The sequence below is a fragment of the Carica papaya genome, chromosome 1 (assembly GCF_054855325.1).
Source record: "Carica papaya isolate Zhongbai chromosome 1, ASM5485532v1, whole genome shotgun sequence".
In the NCBI taxonomy this organism is placed as follows: Eukaryota; Viridiplantae; Streptophyta; class Magnoliopsida; order Brassicales; family Caricaceae; genus Carica; species Carica papaya.
The window spans coordinates 21,180,475-21,199,546 of NC_142309.1; the positions used below are offsets into that span (position 1 = coordinate 21,180,475).

The window sequence follows — 19,072 nt, forward strand, 5'->3', positions numbered from 1 at the left end:
ATACATAGATAAATGTTGCTACAACTTCTGCCCAAAACTGGTTTGAAAGTCTTATTGCTTGTAACATACTTCTAGCCATTTCTACAATAGTTTGATTCTTCCACTCAGTGACTTTATTTTACTCCGGAGTATAAGGAGTTGTAACTCCATACGGATGCCATTTTCTTCGCAAAACTGATTAAATTCCTTGGACATAAATTCTCCTCCCCTATTTCTGCAAAGAGCTTTGATACAACCACCACTTTGGTTTTCCATTATAGCTTTAAATTTCTGGAACTTCTCAAAAGTTTCTGACTTGTTTTCTAGAAAATATACCCAATTCATGCGGCTATAGTCATCAGTAAATAGCAAGAAGTAACGACTTCCACTTAGGGACTTAGTTTGTATTGGCCCACACAAATCAGCATGTACCAATTTTAGACATTTGGTAGCTCTCCAGGATTTTTCTACAGGAAACGACATCTTAATTTGCTGGCCATAGATACACCCTTCACATAAATCACTAGAGCCAATTTTTGGTAGTCCAAAAACCATACTTTTGTCATTTAGTAATTTCAGGCCTTTGATATTTAGATGCTCATACCTCAAATGCCATAACTTCAAGTCATCCTTTGCGCTTGCAGCGAGAGCAAAATTCTTTATGTTAGAAACATCCAATGGAAACATCTTATTCGGAGTCATGTTGACATGAGTCTTTTTGTATGATTTCTTATTTGCAATGACACATGTATCGTCATCAAACAAAATTGAATATCCACAAGCCATTAGTTGCTCAATGCTCAACAGATTGCATCCTAAATCAAGAACAAATTGAACATTTCCCAGCATTTTTACTTATCCATAACTAGTGTCAACTCCCACCATGCATTTTCCTTCAACTTGCATCTCCCTTTTGTTGTCAAGCTGCACTTTTATCTTTTGTATCTCGTCTAGCTCCTGAAATAGAGATTTAGTGCCTGTCATATGGTTCGAACAACCACTGTCCATAAACCAGAAATTACTTGATTTATGATCAATATCAATACAGGCCATAAAAAGCTTGTTCTTTTCTTCACTTTCTGCTACGAAGTTCTTCTTCTGATCTCTATACCAACAATTTGCTTTGATATGTCCATATCTTTTGCAATGATAACACTGAATGCCATTTTTCGTGTTACCTTGCCCATTGGACTACCTTTGCCCGTCATTCCTTCCTCTACCTCTGCCTCTGCCAAGGCTGTGACCTCGACCTCGACCTCCACCACCACGAGATCCTCATCTTCCTCAACTTTTACTTGATGAACTATCATTTTCTCCTTATTTGATGTTTGTCTCTTTCACTTGAAATGCCTTCTCTTCGTTTTTTTAATGATCTATTGATTCTTACCTCATGAGCTTGAAGAGATCCCATAAGTTCATCAACAGAAAGAACTGATAAATCCTTAACTTCTTCTATAGCTGCTACCACATGGTCAAATTTTTGCGTCAAGCTTTTTAAAACTTTCACAACAATCTTTTTGTCCGAAATCTGCTCGTCGTAGGATTGCATTTGACCGACTATTGCCATTGTTCGTGACAAAAAATCAGAAAACAATTCACCATTTTTCATCATCAAGGTTTCAAAGTCACGTCTTAATGACTGCGATCTTACCACAATGACCTTTGAATCGCCTTGAAATTCCTTCTACAAAATTGACCATGCTTCTTTTGACGTGGTTGCTGCTGTAATCGGTGAGAATATAGTCTCATGGACTGCTTGTTGTAGGATAAACAATGCCTTTGCATTTCTCTTTTTGGTTTTTTTCAGTCTCACCTCTTCTTCTTCATTGGGTTCAAATATTTCAATAAACTCATATTCCACCAGATCCCATAGCTCTTACGATCTGAGCAATGTCGTAATTTTGATACTCCACCACTCATATTTCTCACTATTGAAAATGGGTAGGAGTGGTTGAGAATAGAAAAACCCAGCTGCTGCCATTCTCATATAACTCTGGTACACTTGCTAACCCAAAGACCAATAAAGCTCTGATACCAAATTTGTTGAGAAAAAGTAACATGAAAGAGACAAAACAAAGGAAGAAGAAAAGAAAAATGAAGTTCTGATGCTTAGTTGTTATATAACTTACTAATTAAAAATTGAATTAATAAAGACTACGTAGAGGTGCCTTTTATATAGGCTTACATAAGAATTTATCTAACATATATCTCGGACTATTTATTATCTACTTCTAGCTTGAATAGTGGAAACAAAGTATATCTTACCATTATACTCGGTCAAACAAATCTAAACAAAAATAAGGTCAAATTTTGAATCGTTCTTCAACAATATGGCATGTGTGTATGTATGGCTAATGAAAGACCGGTATTTGCATGAGATTGCTGTTTTATATCCTGGAAAGCCATTATAGGTTATTGGGTGCAGGTGTGCGGCCGAGTGAGGGCCATTGTGGTGATGGTGTGTGTGTGGCCGAGTGAGGGCCGTTGTGACGATGGGGTGTGTGTGTGGCCGAGTGAGGGCCGATGTGGCGATGGTGTGAGTGCGTGGCCGAGTGAGGGCCGGTGTGGCGATGGTGTGTGTGCATGACAAAATGAGGGCCAATGTGGCGATGGTGTGGGTGGGCGGCCGAGTGAGGGCCAGTGTGGCAATGGTGTGCGTGCGTGGCCAAGTGAGGGCCGATGTGGCGATGGTGTGGGTGTGTGGTCAAGTGAGGGCCAGTGTGGCAATGGTATGTATGTGTAGCTGAGTGAGAATCGATGTGGCGATGGTAGGTGTGTGTGGCTGAATGAGGGCCGGTGTGGCGATGTTGTGTGTGTGGCCGAGTGAGGGCCAATGTGTTGATGGTGTGTGTATGGGTTTGGATGGGGGCCGATGTGGTGTTGGTGTATGTCTGGCCGAGTCATGGTCGATATATGCATGTATAATGTGTTCAAATTTTTTGGGGGTTGTGGTATCATGATCTTCTGTTGTTATGTTGCTGGTATATGTTGGTTAGAGTTTATGACTGCTAAAGATATGATTGTCCTGCTGTGTTTGTATGATTACTCACACATGTGAGAACAATACTAAAGAAGATCTAGTAATAATTCTGGATAGGAGGAGGATTAAATACACAGTAAAGTGTGCTGGTTATCAGGTGGTGTGCCTAAAGGAAGTGTTGGGGTGTGGGAAAGGAATGACTATATAGATATGGGAAGTTAGAAGGGTAATAATGGGAGGTTGAATATGAGTGCAGGCCTGGAAAATAAACTGGGGGTTGGGGACTTTTGTGGGAAACGTTTGAGAATGAGTTGTAGGCATACCTTCGTTTGTTAAATAGTGTGGTGTGGGGGTACTGGTTAGAAATGTAAATGTTTTTCCATACTTTATTTTAAGTTCTAAATTTGTTATACTAAGTTAGAGTAGGCTCATTACTTGTCATTCTCATATACAGTGGAATAAGAAACAGAGCTAGGATGATCGACGATATTGCAACACTTAAAGGAAACAGGTTAATCAAACTATGTATACACATCTCGATTTATACTTGTAAAGTTAATAGATGGTCTCACTTACCATCCTTGCATTGATGATTGTGAAGTACGATGTCTTAAATTTTGATTTTGACGAATTGGATGAACTGGATGTATAGTGAGCATATAAATGCATAAAATATTTGTTTGAAGTTCATGGTTTCGTTAAGAAAGGGTGACATGTTGATTTAACACCCTAAAAAGTTTAAGGGTGTTACACACCCAACTTGAACATTAAAATTAGTAAGTATTCTTGTTACACAAAATTAGTAACTATTCTTATTGCCCAATAAATAAATTATGGAAAACAAATACCATTTGAAAAGAAATTGGCTAGAACTTGAAGTAATATTAAAAATATGTACCGAATCATAAAATCTTACTTGAAAATAAAAAAAATAAATTTTATCTCCGTTATTCTCAAATAAGAAAAAAGACAAAATACGTTGTATTATATTAGAAATAATAAAATTTTGATATATTATTACTACTAAACTCAATATGTTAAATAAAATAAAATATTTATGTTAATAAAATAAAAAATTATGTAATCAATCTTAAGTTACAAAAAAATAATGAGTATTTTTTAAAGGAAATTAAATAGAACAAAAATTTATTATCTATTTTAATAAGGATAAAAAAATATGAAAATCATGACACAACGAACCCGAATCCGAACCGGCTAGTTATGTTCCATAGTAATTTTTTTTTTATTAACTCCAAATTATATTTAGATTAAAATCTAGATTAAAGATTTATTAAAATTTAATTCAACGGTGAGAATATATAATATATTTTTAAATCTTAATTAAAGTATAAATAAAAACTGAAACCTAACTTTATCAAATATATATCTTTAAATCTTAATTTAAATATAATAAAAACTTAGAAACCTAACTTTATTCGGCCCTCTTCCTTGGATGGCGCTCTTCGTTGTTCTTGTTGTTCGTTACGACTCTCTAGTGTAATCCCCTGTGACTGTTGTTAAAATCAATTGGAAATTACTGAGGTTTCTTATTTAATTGAACCGATTGAATGAATCTCGAGGAAGTTACATTGTGTCATATTAGGACATTGAATTAATTCCGGGGCGCTCTCGCCTCTCGACTCTCCACCGCCTCACTCACTCTTTCCTATAGTCTCTCGGCTCTCTCTCTGGCCTCTGTTCGCGGCTCCGCCTCTACCTCTCTGGCTCGGAGTCGCAGCCTCCTCGCGCCATGACTGCGTGACACGCTTTCTGGTTGCAGCCTCGCACCGTCGCAGTTACTCTACACTCTTTCTGCTTCTTCATCTGCCGTGGCGATTCGCCGCCACCGGCGACTGACCGACTGCGACTCGGCGACCGCTTCTCATCTGTACCCTCCCAAGCCTCCGCCGGTATTATTTATTTATATATTTTGTTTATAGCAATATTTATTTATTTATTTATTATTTGTTTATTTATTTGTATTTATTAATTTGATGGAAATGCAATGTGATTATGTGGGTATTAAAATATGTGATTATTAATTTTTTTGATGGTTTTGTGTGTTACTTCTGCATATAAATTTATGTATTAATTGTGTTAATGTTAAATTATATATTATTTATGTATTTATGAATTATTGTTAAGATTTTTATTATTGAATTAAAAAGGGAAAAATAATACAACCAGTATGTTCGCACCAGACCGAACCGGACTGGAAAATTTCTAGACAGGACCGAACATTATACGGTCCGATTTTTAGTATGGGTTTTATACTTTTCTTGGTCTCAGCCTAATGCAGTCCGGTCTGGTTTTGAACCGCTGCGCCTCCTAGTTGGGTAGTGGGAGGCAGAGGAAGGCAGGAATTTTGGGTTTGGAAAGGCATTCAAGGTGATAAGCAGTTTGCTTAGCTTATCTCTCTGGGTACCTTTTGAGCCACTTGAGAGACAGGAAATAGGAGGACTTTTGAGGTTACTGTTTCTGATTTTGACGGGTTTACTAAAGATTATTGTTTTCAAACCTTGAGGTTTTTTATCAAGGGTCAACTACTTTATCGAGCGAGAATTTATGAGATCTTACTGATGTTTTGCCAAACTTGAAATGTTTTTTACATAGGTTCCAACCTCTTGGTGCATTTCAATATTTATACTTTTTTCTTTTCACAAAAAAAAGTAAGTGGAAATACAAGGAGAGTGTCTTTTTTGTTTCCTTAATTGAATTGTATCATGTTATATATTATGCCTTAAGAAAAATGCTAATAGGTTATTTTTTCTACTAAAAAATGTTAACATGTTTTCAACATTTCGAACTTGTATTATGATATCATATCTGGGTAGATTTTGTTTATGTTTTCATGGTTTCTCTTTTTCAAGGTTCTTCTGTACTAGATTTCAATGGGACAAGAGTTAGATGAGATGAATGACACTCAACGGGCTTTGGAGGAGGCTTTTGATGTGGAGTCTGCAGGAGACTTGGAGATTGAACTCGAAGTAGAAGGAGGAGAGGAAGACATAGAAGGAGAAGAAGGGGAGGATGGCATTGAACACGAGGAGGAGGATGAGTATATTTTCAGATTTAAGAGTGGGGTGAACCCTTTGGATTTTGTAGGAGATGGTGTCTCTGGTATCCAAATGTACCAACGATTTGAGCGGCTTGAGTATGAAGTTCTAGCTGAGAAGAAACGTAAAGCACTTGCTGACAGTGATGGGTGAGTTCACCTTCTTTAGTGGAAAATTTTAGACACTTTTTAATTGCATATGCTGAAAGAATGGTAAGAAAAAGAGTCATTATTAGTGAAGAACAGTGTTACGGTGTTTTGGATAATTACATAAAGTTCCACTTGCAACCTTGGTCTAAGTGGCATCACTAGTAAAAACGACAATGCTTTTTAAAGAAATAGGCTATGGAATTTTTACCAAGAGCTTGTTACTTAAATGACAAAGTCCCTCTTTTTGGGCTTCAAGATTGGCTCAACCCCGTTATGCTCCCATTAGAGCCACCTTAAGAAAAAACCACAGAGTTTCTATTTTTGGATAAATAGTAGCTGTCCTGTAGGCTATTGGTTTTTTTGGTGGAACTTTAGAAGGGAACTATTCCTTCTTTAGTATTTATGATTTTGTAATTCATGTGTTTCTTAAACAGCAGTGAAGCACCAGCAAAGAAGGCTAGACAGGAGGATATTTCTGCAGCAAGCATGGAAGATATAATGGAGGCTATTAATTATACCTGTCGGAAAAGATCAAGGAAGGTAAAATGTTTTTCACGGTCACTGGTATGCCTTTTTCTAGTCATTTCAAGAATCCTATAGGATAAGTTTCATAAATGTATTACAGCCTTTACCGACCCTAGCTGTTTAGAGAATGATATTTTTTCAAGTTAGAAATAGTTATCAATACACCCTTGATCTGGTTATTTCTTTCTGTTTGGATTGTTTAGTTATTTGTAGAATTTTTCGCTTAGGAAAGTTTCTCTTGAAAAAAAATCTCTCTTTCTTAAAATGTAAACATGATAAGGTTTTCCAAGGGGAAGAAAAGAAAATAGAAGTATAACAAAATGCTCTCATGATTCAAATTTCACATTATTGTAGCTCTGAGTGGCACCAGTTTTCTTAGTTCATAAAAGAGTAGGTATTTTGCTTGGTTGCACCTTGCATTATACTTTCATGTGGTTGGCATAGTGAGTAGAGTTTTCTTCTTAAGACCCTTTTTGTCTTTCGAGCTTTATGCTGCTTCATGATTTTGGTTTGTAGTTGTAGATCAATCCTTATGTGTAGTATTAGCAAAATCAAGAGACTCTTGACTGAATTGTTATTCTTAGCATCATGTAAGAGGTGATTATTTTTTCCAGTAGTTGGCCAGTCTGAGAGGCCTTGCTCTGGATTCTAGAACTATTCCTTTATCATCTTTTTCATGTCTTTTCTTTCTTTTCTTCTTTGTTCCCAGGGATTTTATTTCTTTCTTTTTAGCCTTTTTTTTGTGGGTTTTTCAAATTGAAAAAGCACCAAATCTTCTTGTTGGATTTCCTTTGGGAGAATCTTGTTGAACCTAACCCTAAAATTCAATATGCGATGCTATTGTTGCTTTTATTTCTCATTTTGCCACTCTGGCTCAGATAAAATCTTGCAGAATTGATCTAGCTTGCTCCTCTGGTGTGATATCATATGCTTTTTTCTTATTGGATTTAGAAAGTGGTGGTTTCAAGTTCTTCGCTTCATTACAACACATGCCATTTTGATTCATGGTTGATGTAGTGTTGCTTGTTAAATTTGTTCAGTCATATTTTAGAGCTCTGTCTCTCTCTCTCTCTCTCTCACGCGCGCACACACACAAACACGCAATCTTTCACTCTTTTTTGTGTCTGTCTCTCCGCCTCTTGCATTCTTTGCAAGTGTCAATTATAAATTAGTTAATTTTTCCTCCCCTGTGCACTTTGTTTTATGCATATCCTTGTCTATGTAGCTATTGTTTCTGTAATTCTCTGACTGCAAATTATTCTTATTTAATGGCTTATGCAGCTTAAGAAAAGGGGTCGGCGGAAGGGATCAAAGAAGAAGCTAAGCCCCGAACTATCACGAATGCTTGGTAGTGCTACTCTTCATTATGTACATGGACGTTACAAAGAGGTAGACTATATAAATTAATCATACTGTTTCTGTTTGTGATCTGGTGGTCAAGTATGAATATTGATCCTTTGTTCTTTTTCCCTATCAGTTGTTGGGCGTAGGGGATACTTTTAAAGTCCAATCCAAAAATTGGACAGAGTGAACTTAGCACCAGGTTGATACCAATAATATTAATGAGTCTTCCATGCTATAATGTGTAGTTTAATTGAGCATTAGTGTCTTATTAGGAGCTGCCATTAGGGTTTGAAGGTGAAAACAATGTGGATACTGGTGCATCAAGTTTTCACAAAATATTCCCACATGACAACATCTTAAATTCCTTCTTCCTATCCACGCCTCGAAGGACAGTAACCCCTCAAGAAGATAATTTTATGGAAATAAGATTCCTTTCCAATTTTTTCGTTTGTGTATTGGTGGCTGACACTGTGATGGGAGAGGTTCAAATGAATGTTTTATTTTGCTGAACTTCATAAAGGCACTAAGAGATTGGGACACATTATGTAGGAAAAGGATAAGAGATACTCTCAAAAGCAGGAAAAGAGAAAACAAGAAGAACGGAACAAAATCTCAATACTAGAGCCAACATGCTTTTGTGAGGGGAAGAGAGATTCTGGATGCAATGATACTGGCAAATGAAGTGGATGATGACTTAATAGGTAATAAGAGGGAGAGGATCTTGTGTAAGGTGGATATGGAGAAAGCGGAAAATCATCTGAATTAGGAGTTCATGGATTACATATTGGGTAGATTAGGGTTGGGGAATAAGTGGAGAAGGTGGAAGAAGTCATGCACAACTACTTTTTTTTGTTGTGATGGTAAATGTTGGGCATTCTTCTTTCTTCAAGGCAACTAGAGGCCTGCGACAGCGAGATTCTTTCCCCTCTTTTATTTATCATTGTTATAGAGGCGTTGAGTAGGTTGTTGGAGAGAGCCAGGGAGGTGGAGCTGGTAAAGGGAGTGAAGGTGGGAAGAGGAGATCGGCAGATAGAGCTATCTCACTTGTGTTTTGCTGATGACACCCTAATTTTCTGTCAACCTGAGGAGAGGATAATCCTTCAACTTCGGTGCATTCTATTGTGTTTCCAGACAGTTTCTGGATGAATATTAACTTGAAAAAATCAAAATTGGTGAGAATAGGAGACAGGAGGGATGAAGATAGGTAAGTTGGAGTGTAGGAATGCAAATAGGTAAAACTTCCTATCAAGTATCTTGGGATATTGTTGGTGTTTAAATAAAAAGATGTGAGGACTTGGGAATCTGTGATTAAGTTTTTGAGAGAAGGCTTACGGGATGGAAGAGAAATTACTTATACAAGGGAGGAAGATTAGCATTTATTAGAAGTATGTTGACTAACCTTCCCATATATTATTTATTTGTGTTGGCAGTTCCTGTGAAGATTGCACAAAAGTTGGAAAATATTCAGTGTCGGTTTCTTTGGGGGGAGGGGGTGAAGAGAGGAGTAGAAGATATCATCTTGTGAAGTGGAATGGTGTCAAGTTGTCGTTAGAGCAGGGGTGTCTGGGTCTTAGATCTTTTGTTGAGATGAATACTACGTACAAGGAAAATGGCTTTAGAGGTGTATGAGGGAAGATTAGAGGTTGTTGAAGACTGTTGTTGAGGCTCAGTGGGATACTGCCGATATTGGTAGATCTCGTAGGGATGTGGCTAGACTGCATGGCATGGGGCTTTGGATAAAATCGGGATGGGGAAACAAAAATTTCAGGAATGCACCAATTAGAAGTTGGGGAAGGGGCACAAAATCATTTTTGGATGGATGAATGGATTGGAAAGGGAAGCCTCAAAGATCAGTTTCCGAGGATTTTCGCCATTGCACAATTTAAAAATATGGTGGTAGAGGAAGCCTATATTGAGGGGAATGGGAGTAGGAGTGGAATGTGAACATGATAAAAATCTTAATGTTTGAGAGATTGAATCTTATCCAATGTTCAGGTAATTGACAATAGAGACCAGATTGTTTGGAAAATGAAGAAGCAAAAGGAGTTCATTGTCAAGTGTAGAATTTGGATAAAAAATATAATTTTATTTCTCACATTTTAAGGTATTATATTTAGTGTATTTATATAATTTCTAAACTATTAATAAGAAAATTACTTATTTTGATAGATATTAAAATACTTATTTTAGTAAATAATAATAAAATATTATATTCAATACTCTCCTCAAGTTGGTGCAGTGATATCGCACATGCCCAACTTGTAGAACAAGTTACAAAGTGGAATTAGATCTTTTAGACAGCAGCTTGGTTCGATTCGGCTCAAAAAACGGCTCGAGTTTGGCTCAAACTCTTGGGTCAAAATGGCTTGGCTCGGCTCAAAAACAGTTCAGCACAACTCAAAACGGCTTGGCCAGCTCTAAACGGCTTGGGCTCCAACAGAGTACCTCATGAGCTCTCACGTGCCGCCATGGGTTGACAAATGCCCAGTCATCAGACAACCACGCGCCACTGGGCACTGTTGCCGGAACTCCATGCACTGTCGCTCTTGTAGCCGCCGGCTACCACGCGCTGCCGAAATATTGCCGGGAATCAGCATAGAAGGTTACGCCTACTTAGATCCGGCACGCATCTGATGAAATTGCACCGGAAAAATGCACAACTCCTCTTTCCCGGACAGACCCAACGCGCTGACGCTCTGATCTGGCCGTCATGGACCGATCTTCCTCTCCGGCGCGCAGAGCTCGTCGCGCACCACTCTGCCTTCTTCTCCGGTTGTGCACAGCTCCTTCGCTCTCCGAACAGACCAGATCTGACACTTGCGCACGCAGATCTTCCTCTCCGCCGCGTGCAGAGCTGTCTTCCTCTACCTGGTTGCGTGGGAGCAGCTGTCTTGGTACCCAACCAGATCTGGAACGGAGCCGCAGCGATCTGATGGACGGCAGAACCGAAGCAAGCTGATTGGCGACCAGGAAGTTGAAGCCGGAAAGCAGAAGCTGATTGGTAACCGGCGCTGGTCGGTCTTTTGGTCAGACGCGGCCACCAATTCTCTATCCGGATCTGTTTCGGGTGGTAATGAAAGTAGGTATAGATAAATGGGTGCCAACTCAACATATTGTGTTATTTTAGGGTTTTAAGGAAATTTTGAAATTAAAATCCTAAAATAACTTTATTTAGCTTTAATATTATATAGAATTTGAAAAAAAAATATAATTTTATTTATCATCTTTTAAGATATTACATTTAGTGTATTTACAAAATTCCTAAACTATTAACAAAAGAAATTACTTATTTTAATAAAATTACTATTACATAAAATTTCTATTATGCTAAAATAATTATTCTAATAAATAATAATAAAATATCGTATTCAACATCAAGTCATTCTACAATCATTTGACCAGAATAGGGGGGAGGAGGGGGACAGTACATGTCCTGGTCAACCAGATTTGGAAGGCGAAGGCTCCCACAAGGGGGGGGATGGTACTTTCCCGGTCAACCAGATTTGGAATGCGAAGGCTCCCACAAGAATAACTTTTTTTTTTGCTTGGGAAGCAGGAAGAGAATATATGTTGACTATTGATAAATTGATGAAAAAGATAAAATTATGGTTAGGGACTGCTATTTATGCAAGAAGACTGCTGAATCTTGCAACCATATTTTTCTTTGGTGCTTGATGGTGTATAGTATTTAGACTATTGTATATGGCCTCTTGGAGATTCACTGAGTGATCGCAAGGTTGGTAAGGGATGAGTTTTGGCCTTGGGAGGGGATATGTAAAAAGAAAATTCATCTCAAAACTTATTCCTTTATCTATTTTTTGGATGGTGTGGAAGGAGAGAAATATTAGAACTTTTTAGGGGATAGAGGGTGAGATATTAAAAGTTAGGGATAGATAGTTACGCATTTTTGGTTTTTTGATTTTGGATCATAATATTTATAGGGTGGAGGATTTTGGGAATGTTATTGATTTACGAACAGATTTGTAAATATCTTGTAAATGGGTGAGAACTCCTTAGTACCGTTGATTTTATTTTTACTAAATTCTTTGTTATCTCAAAAAGAAAATCTCATTACCGAAGATCCTTCGTGGAGGACAAGAGGTTATCCTAAAACAGAAAAAGAGAAAAGAAGAAAAAGAAAAGGGAACAGAATCTCAATAGAAGATAGTTGTCCAAACATCATAAAATAAGCTGATTTCTTTAGCCTAAAAGGAATGCTAGGAAACTGATCTATTCCAAAGTAATGGTAGGGGTTGTAAATGGTCCTTAGAGATCCTATCTTTTTTTATTCTACTCAACCTGCACATCAGCAAAAATAGTTTTATCTCTAAGGCATTTTCTGCTCCTTATTTGTATGAAAGCCATGAAAGTAAGAAGAAATGGAGGCTTCAAGAGAAGGAGAGCAAATCCAAGTGGCACTTAAGGTATAAAAGAGCCTTGTCCAAGGTTGTCTCTGGCCACATCACAATACAGAAACTAGTGACAATGAGATTCAGACCTATTGAAACACATAAATAGATCTAGAGATAACACAGAATTGGGCGAGTATGCCTGGAGTAAATTAGTAGCGCTAGTCCATTAAAAACAACAATCCAAATGAACACCTTGACCTTATAGGAAGCTTTCATTTCCCAAAGAATATCAGTGAAAGTCACATTGAAAGAAAAGATTTGCAAGTAGAGACACCAAGTGATTTTTTTTCTGAAATAGACATCAAGTGATTCTAATCTCTAGACTCCATGGTCTCGCCTGGGTCCAAAATTAAATGCTCTAAGGGACTTTAGACTTTTTGTTAAAGATGTAAATCCTTTTGTATACGAGTTGCACTCTTTTCATGCTCTTTGAATATATTAGTCTTTTTCTTCTAAATTTTTTTTTTATTTACTTAGAAGACTTATTTTACTCTTATTTTTCTATTTTTAAGAATTCCTTGTCATATTAGGTTATGTCAACATCCTATAAATATATTGATGAGGAAAAATTAGGATTGATTTGCCTTCTTAGAATTTGGGTATATGAACATAGATATCAAACTTAGTTTTTCTTAAATATCTTACATAAGAAGTTTAAATATCATACTTAAGAGTTTGGTTGCATCACATGACCATAAAATTGATGAATTGCCGAAGTAGTTTATTAAATAATTGAAATCTTCTTTAAAAAGTAAAAATACCAAGTTATTTACAATGTTTCTTAAGTAACCTTTTTTAAATAGAATTTGAATTAAAAAATAATATTATACTAATAGGATTATTATACTTTTTATCTCAAAAAAAAAAAAAAACTAATAGGATTATTATAGGGTGTTTGACTTTGCTTAAAAGACCTTATGGTAACATGCTGCTTAATTTTACTTGTTTTGTAACCCAATAACTTTCCTTATCAGTGCTTCTAAATAGTTTTAATCAGGAAATAGTAAACATCTCTCCCTTATTCTGTATAGTTGCTTGAAGTTTCTTAACATGTTATTATTTAATTATGGTTATATGTTTATTTAATATTAGTGATTTTGTATAGGGTTACACCCGTTTGGTGCTCTTTTAATCTATACTTTTTTCTTTTATTTAATTCTACCAAAATACACTAAGTAAATATTTTTATAGAAACAAGTGACTTCTATCTAGGTGCTTTAAGTTAAGCACCTAATGCTTTAAATTCATTTATATCAATGAGTCAAATATACTCTAAATACCTTTTTGGCTCTTGATAATATTTTGAATTCAGGCTATATCTGTTCTAAGTGAAGTTGTTCGGCTTGCACCAAATTTGCCAGATCCATACCATACGCTAGGACTTGTTCATGACGCACTTGGTAATAGAAACATAGCTTTTGAGTTTTACATGCTTGCAGCAAATTTTTCACCAAGAGATTCATCTCTATGGAAACTGCTTTTCACCTGGTCCATGTAAGTATTATCTCATGGTGACTTACATTGTATTATCACAGCATAATTCACCTCTATTTTATGCATTTAAGATGAACATTACAATTGTTTTATTGCTATTTTCTTTTTCTGCATGAAAGGAAGTGTTATCAATAGAGAGAGGAAATGAAAATGTAGAAGTGAAGAGGATGGTTACATCCTCAAAGATCTTCAAGAAAACAGGAGGAGAAAGCAAACAAACCTGAACAAACTGTTTTGTTACCCATTCTTGGTATACATAATTTACTGAATATGGTAAAATAAACTCCATGTAACTCGATTGCAGCCTTGTTCCTTATATTTGTTAAAAAAATAATTATTTTAGGCCTAGATGTTCTTATGTTGTTTTCTTTTATAGAAGAAATAGATTAACAAAGAAAGGAAATACAAATGGAAGAGGATAAGGCATCCTCCCTAAGAAAGAAAGTGAACAGATATGAAAGAGAAGAAAAGAGAAAAAGGGGGAAAAGATTAATCTAAGGTAACCGCTGAATTCCTTTGCATAATAGACAAAGGGAAACCCCCAAAGAAACCATGCAACTTAGCCAACAAAGTGGCCTTACATAATCATTCTATCTCAAATAGCAAGTGAAAGAATAAGATGTAGATAAAAAATTTCTGGCATTTGGTTAGAGTTTTTATATTATAACTTTTTACATTTCTCCAATATGTCTCATTTAATGTAATGAGACGTAATCCAAATGCTACTGTCGGTGGTGTTACCATTGGAGTACCTATCTTTTGTGCAATGTTCGATTCTATGCTATAACTACTGCTATTTGAGCAAGTCCATCATCATTGTCTTATTGAGATCCAAGTGGTCCAATCAATGTTCTGCTACCCTTCAATAGTTCATAGATCCTTATTCGTTACTTAGAAACTTATGAATTGAATAAGAATTAGAGGTGAATTTAGGATGGAGCCCATACTTTATCAGTCACAACTTAGACGTAGGACTCATTACACGATTTTCTTTTCCCTTTTCTTTTGGACCTCATGGCCTCTGTAATTCACCACCTATCTAACATATCATAAATATACTTATGTTATTGAATTTCTTTATCCTTTTCTATTTTAGTTGTCTTTAATTGGTGACTTTGTGGCCTTCCTGTCTTGAAGACAATTTTGATGATGGTATCACATTTTAAAAGAAGGGTGAGATTATCTTTTCAATTCAGTTAATAATGAGAGGTTCTAAAAAAGTCCATAAAACTTAGTGTAAATGACACTTTAATCCTCTTTTTTATGGGAAAACAAAAATGTAACTTTCTCTTAAAAATTTAGCTTGACTAAATGAAAAACACAGGCCCAAGATAATATAATATTGACTCATCTTTTTCCTAAACTATATCTCTATTACATTTAATATTAATTGTATATTTAACATTACCTACAAATTTTGCTCCTAAAGAATTCAAAATCTTTAATTTGAAACTATGAGGCTGTTAGATGCCACACTAAATGAGAAATAACGTTATGTATTGCTAAAATATCTTGGCACAAAATTGACAGAGTTAAGATACTATAAGCAGTTTGTACAGAATATTTTCATATTCTGTCAGAACATAGATCTTTTTTCTTTTTCTAATAAAAAAGGATCCGAGTGTTACTTTTGTTAAGTCTGAAGGTTTTCTAGTTAATCTCCCATTAATGATGAGATTAAGAAGTTCATAAGTCCGATTTAGTTCAGTGGTCTAGCATATGTTTCATAACTTTTATTTTTTTATAGAAAAACTGGATAATTTAATTAAGGGAAGCATTTAAATAATATGATAGTTCCTGTCTGTATATATTTATTTCCCAACAGACATTTACTTGTTTAATTTCTTTATATGTTATTGATTAAATTTTTTTACCAATATTTTGTGTATTTATCAAACTCAGGGAGCAGGGAAATGCACACCAAACGTGGTATTGCCTTTCTAAGGCAATAACTGCAGATCCACAAGATATCAGTCTTAGATATCATCAAGCATCACTCTACATAGAGCTTGAAAATTATCAAAAAGCTGCTGAGTCATATGAGCAAATTCAGCGATTGTCACCCAGTGATTTTGAGGCAGTCAAGATGGGAGCAATGGTATACTTGGATTCTACCTTGTTTGGGTTGAAATACTGGAATTCTACTTGCTGAAAGCCATCTTTGCTTCAAGTCAATTGAATTGTTTCTTTTGTTAAGTTAGCAATCTTGGTTCTCTTAGTTAATATTCTCTTTCATTGTGGTCTGTTATTGAAGAGATAAATATCTGAGATATTTACTCCAATGTGAATATATAATAATACTATGATTAATATCTATATTTAATTTACGATTAGGAATTATACATCTAATTTGACTTATGTTCTATTGACTTTATTGTACTATAAATAGCGCGGTTTTGTTCACTGATAAATTGTCCATAAATTGTCAATTGTATTATTGTTTCCCAATCTTTCACTTCTTTACATTACTGCCCCTGTTTTTCTTTGAGTTCTGATCTCATCTAGTACCAATTTCTTTGTTAATTCTTTTGTTTAGTTTTGTGGCAAAGTTTCTTAAGGATTTACACTTTATTTTGATAGGTTTTTGTTTCCATGTTTCACTGCTTCCAGAAATTCAATAATTGCTTTCATTCTTTTTCAGCTATACCAAAAATGTGGTCGGACTGAGCAATCTATTAGTGTTCTGGAGGAATATTTTAGGAGTAATCCTTGTGAAGCTGATTTTGGTGTGATTGATCTTCTTGCTGCTATTTTGATGGAAACTAGGGCGCATGACAGAGCTCTTGAGCATATTGATCATGTCCAGATGGTTTACTATTCAGGAAAAGAACTGCCTTTGAACTTACAAATTAAGGCAGGAATCTGTCACCTTTTTCTTAAAGATTTGGAGAAGGCAGAGGTCTGTAATTTCCGCTTGAGCAAATCTCTTAGTTCATGTGGCATTTCAGTAACTTTCTGCTAATAGAATCTTTTACGTAGTTTCAACTTACATGGATTTGCATTTCTAGTTTATTTATTTATTCTTTTCACTGTGTTGAGATGGTCCACCCATTTTCACTTTATTACATATTAAAAGACTTTGATGGATTTGCATTTCTATTTGTTTGTGTTTTCACACTATTTTGGGATGGTCCACCAATTTGTTGCTTCATTATGCCTGGTTGACCACAAAGTTTTTCCTAAACAGGTGCTAATTTGCTTGCTTGTTGAAATAAAGGTTTGAAAAGTTTTCTGGGTCTGCTCCATTGTTGCAGGACAAATGGCCTTTTTTAATATTTAGAAAAAAAGATGAGGTAGAAATTCTATACTGGTATAGTTCATACATCAGAGCAAAATATTTTCGTAACTCCAATGACTGCAATTTTTGCAAATAATATTCAGATGTTAACTATGTGGAACCATATACCATGTATGATGATAATGGTTGGGTGGTAGAGTTGATCTTCCATCCTCCTAAGTACGAGGATAAGGATTAAAGCTGTAGAGTTGATCTCTTCTATCCCTAATTATGACAACAGGATAGAGTTGGTAGAGTTGATCTCTTCTTCCTCAACCTTTATAATCATACTTAGGGATATGAGAGATCAACTCTACCACTTCCACCCTTATCATCCTGTTGAGGAGGAGCGATCATCGAACCCTATCATCATACTTGGGGCTTATAATGAATATGTTTTTTTGAAAAGAAAAGGATAATATATTAACAAGCAGTAAGGGGCTAATACCTGTACGCAGAAGTATTTACAATTCTAACAGAATATAAATCAAATCCTTCAAATCCTTGCTAGAATGAGGTGGGTGACTTCTTGACAAAAAACTCACTGGTCTATAACCAAAAATTCTAAATCTATCAAAAGTAGATTCTGCTCCATCAAAAGTCCTATTCCACAATTTCCAAATAGCCTAAAAGGTAGCCTATGGTCTAGGCCCATAGTTCCTCCCTCGTTGAACCCTGTCATCATCCAACTCACACCTAAGAAACCACAGGCCAAATTGCAAATCTGAGAAGCATATCAACACCAAAGAATATGGTTGCATGATTCTGTGGCATTCTTGCACAAGTAGCACCCATTCACTAAAATCTTTCCCCTCTTAATCAATTTGTCTAGAGTAAGAATACTCTCTCTTGCAGCTTCCCAGGTAAAGAAAGCCACCTTAAAAGTTGTCCTAACCTTCCAAATCAAATTGGCCTTAAAGTCATCATGAGGCATCGTCCCCCTATTTAGATGCCAATAAAATGACTTCACACTGAGAAGATACCTAAAAAGGTAAGTTTCTAAATAGGCTCATCTCTATGAGGTTGTATCACATTTGTCTTTGAGAGACTCCCCAACAGCCTTAGGTACTCATGGATCTCCCAGTTATTTAAATTCTGGACCAACTCAACTGAGTACCTCTCACTCTCACAAGAGCCTAAAATGGACTCTTTGACGTTGAGATGCTTGAAAACAAGGTAAGAAAAGATAATAGAAAAATTGATGAATCAAAGCTACCTCCGTCCTTGCAACCACTCAACCCTCCAGAAGCTCAATCTAACACTCGACCCCGCTCTCTGCTTAACACACTCCTAACAATCCCCCTTCTCCATGAGAATTTTCTTCCAAAACTCTAACCCCGTATGGACCCCTTGGAAGATTTATAAACCAACCTCCACCATCTACACAATTCTTGGCAATTAACACTCTCCTCCAAAGACTTTCCTCCTCCCTCACAAACCTCCTTAACCACTTCCTCCGAAGCAGTTTATTGAATCCACCAACGAGTATTTGTTTAAGGGACTAGCATTTACTTATTGTTTTCTCCATAAAATATGTTAATTCACTGGGTACAAAAGGTTGCTACCAATGTACAAAAAAGTTAATGTGTTCTTTCTTGAAAATATATCTATATATATATATGTACGTATGTATAAGGTTTCCATTCTAAGTTCTCATCATAGAGATAAAATGATTAAACAAGCATTTGACTGTTATTTTGTTGAGTTTAGATTAAATTCCAATTATATAAAAGAAGAATGAGAACACAACATAAATAGGATAGAAAGTTAAATAAAAATAATATTGCAATCCAAGTCAGTTTCATGTCTAATTTAAGTTACGTGGCTTTTTTATTCTTCTCTTGAGAGGTGGAAGT

The 19,072-nt window shown here is 35.8% G+C and overlaps 1 protein-coding gene across 4 annotated transcripts in view; it reads left to right on the forward strand.

The window, feature by feature from the left end:
* Positions 1–4,371: 4,371 nt before the first annotated feature.
* LOC110818845 (tetratricopeptide repeat (TPR)-containing protein) overlaps positions 4,372–19,072 on the forward strand; it is a 34,609-nt gene continuing 19,908 nt past the window's right edge. For 3 of the 4 annotated variants that reach the window (XR_015820068.1, XM_088221422.1, XM_088221424.1), the window contains exons 1-7: positions 4,372–4,869; positions 5,830–6,164; positions 6,599–6,704; positions 7,971–8,078; positions 13,758–13,939; positions 15,842–16,037; positions 16,581–16,838. Coding sequence is in view for 3 of the 4 variants with exons in the window: in XM_088221422.1 (XP_088077548.1) it covers positions 5,851–6,164; positions 6,599–6,704; positions 7,971–8,078; positions 13,758–13,939; positions 15,842–16,037; positions 16,581–16,838 (1,164 nt within the window). In the remaining variant the exon portion in view is untranslated. The remainder of the gene's footprint in view (positions 4,870–5,829; positions 6,165–6,598; positions 6,705–7,970; positions 8,079–13,757; positions 13,940–15,841; positions 16,038–16,580; positions 16,839–19,072) is intronic. The other variant, XM_088221423.1, reaches the window with a different exon arrangement.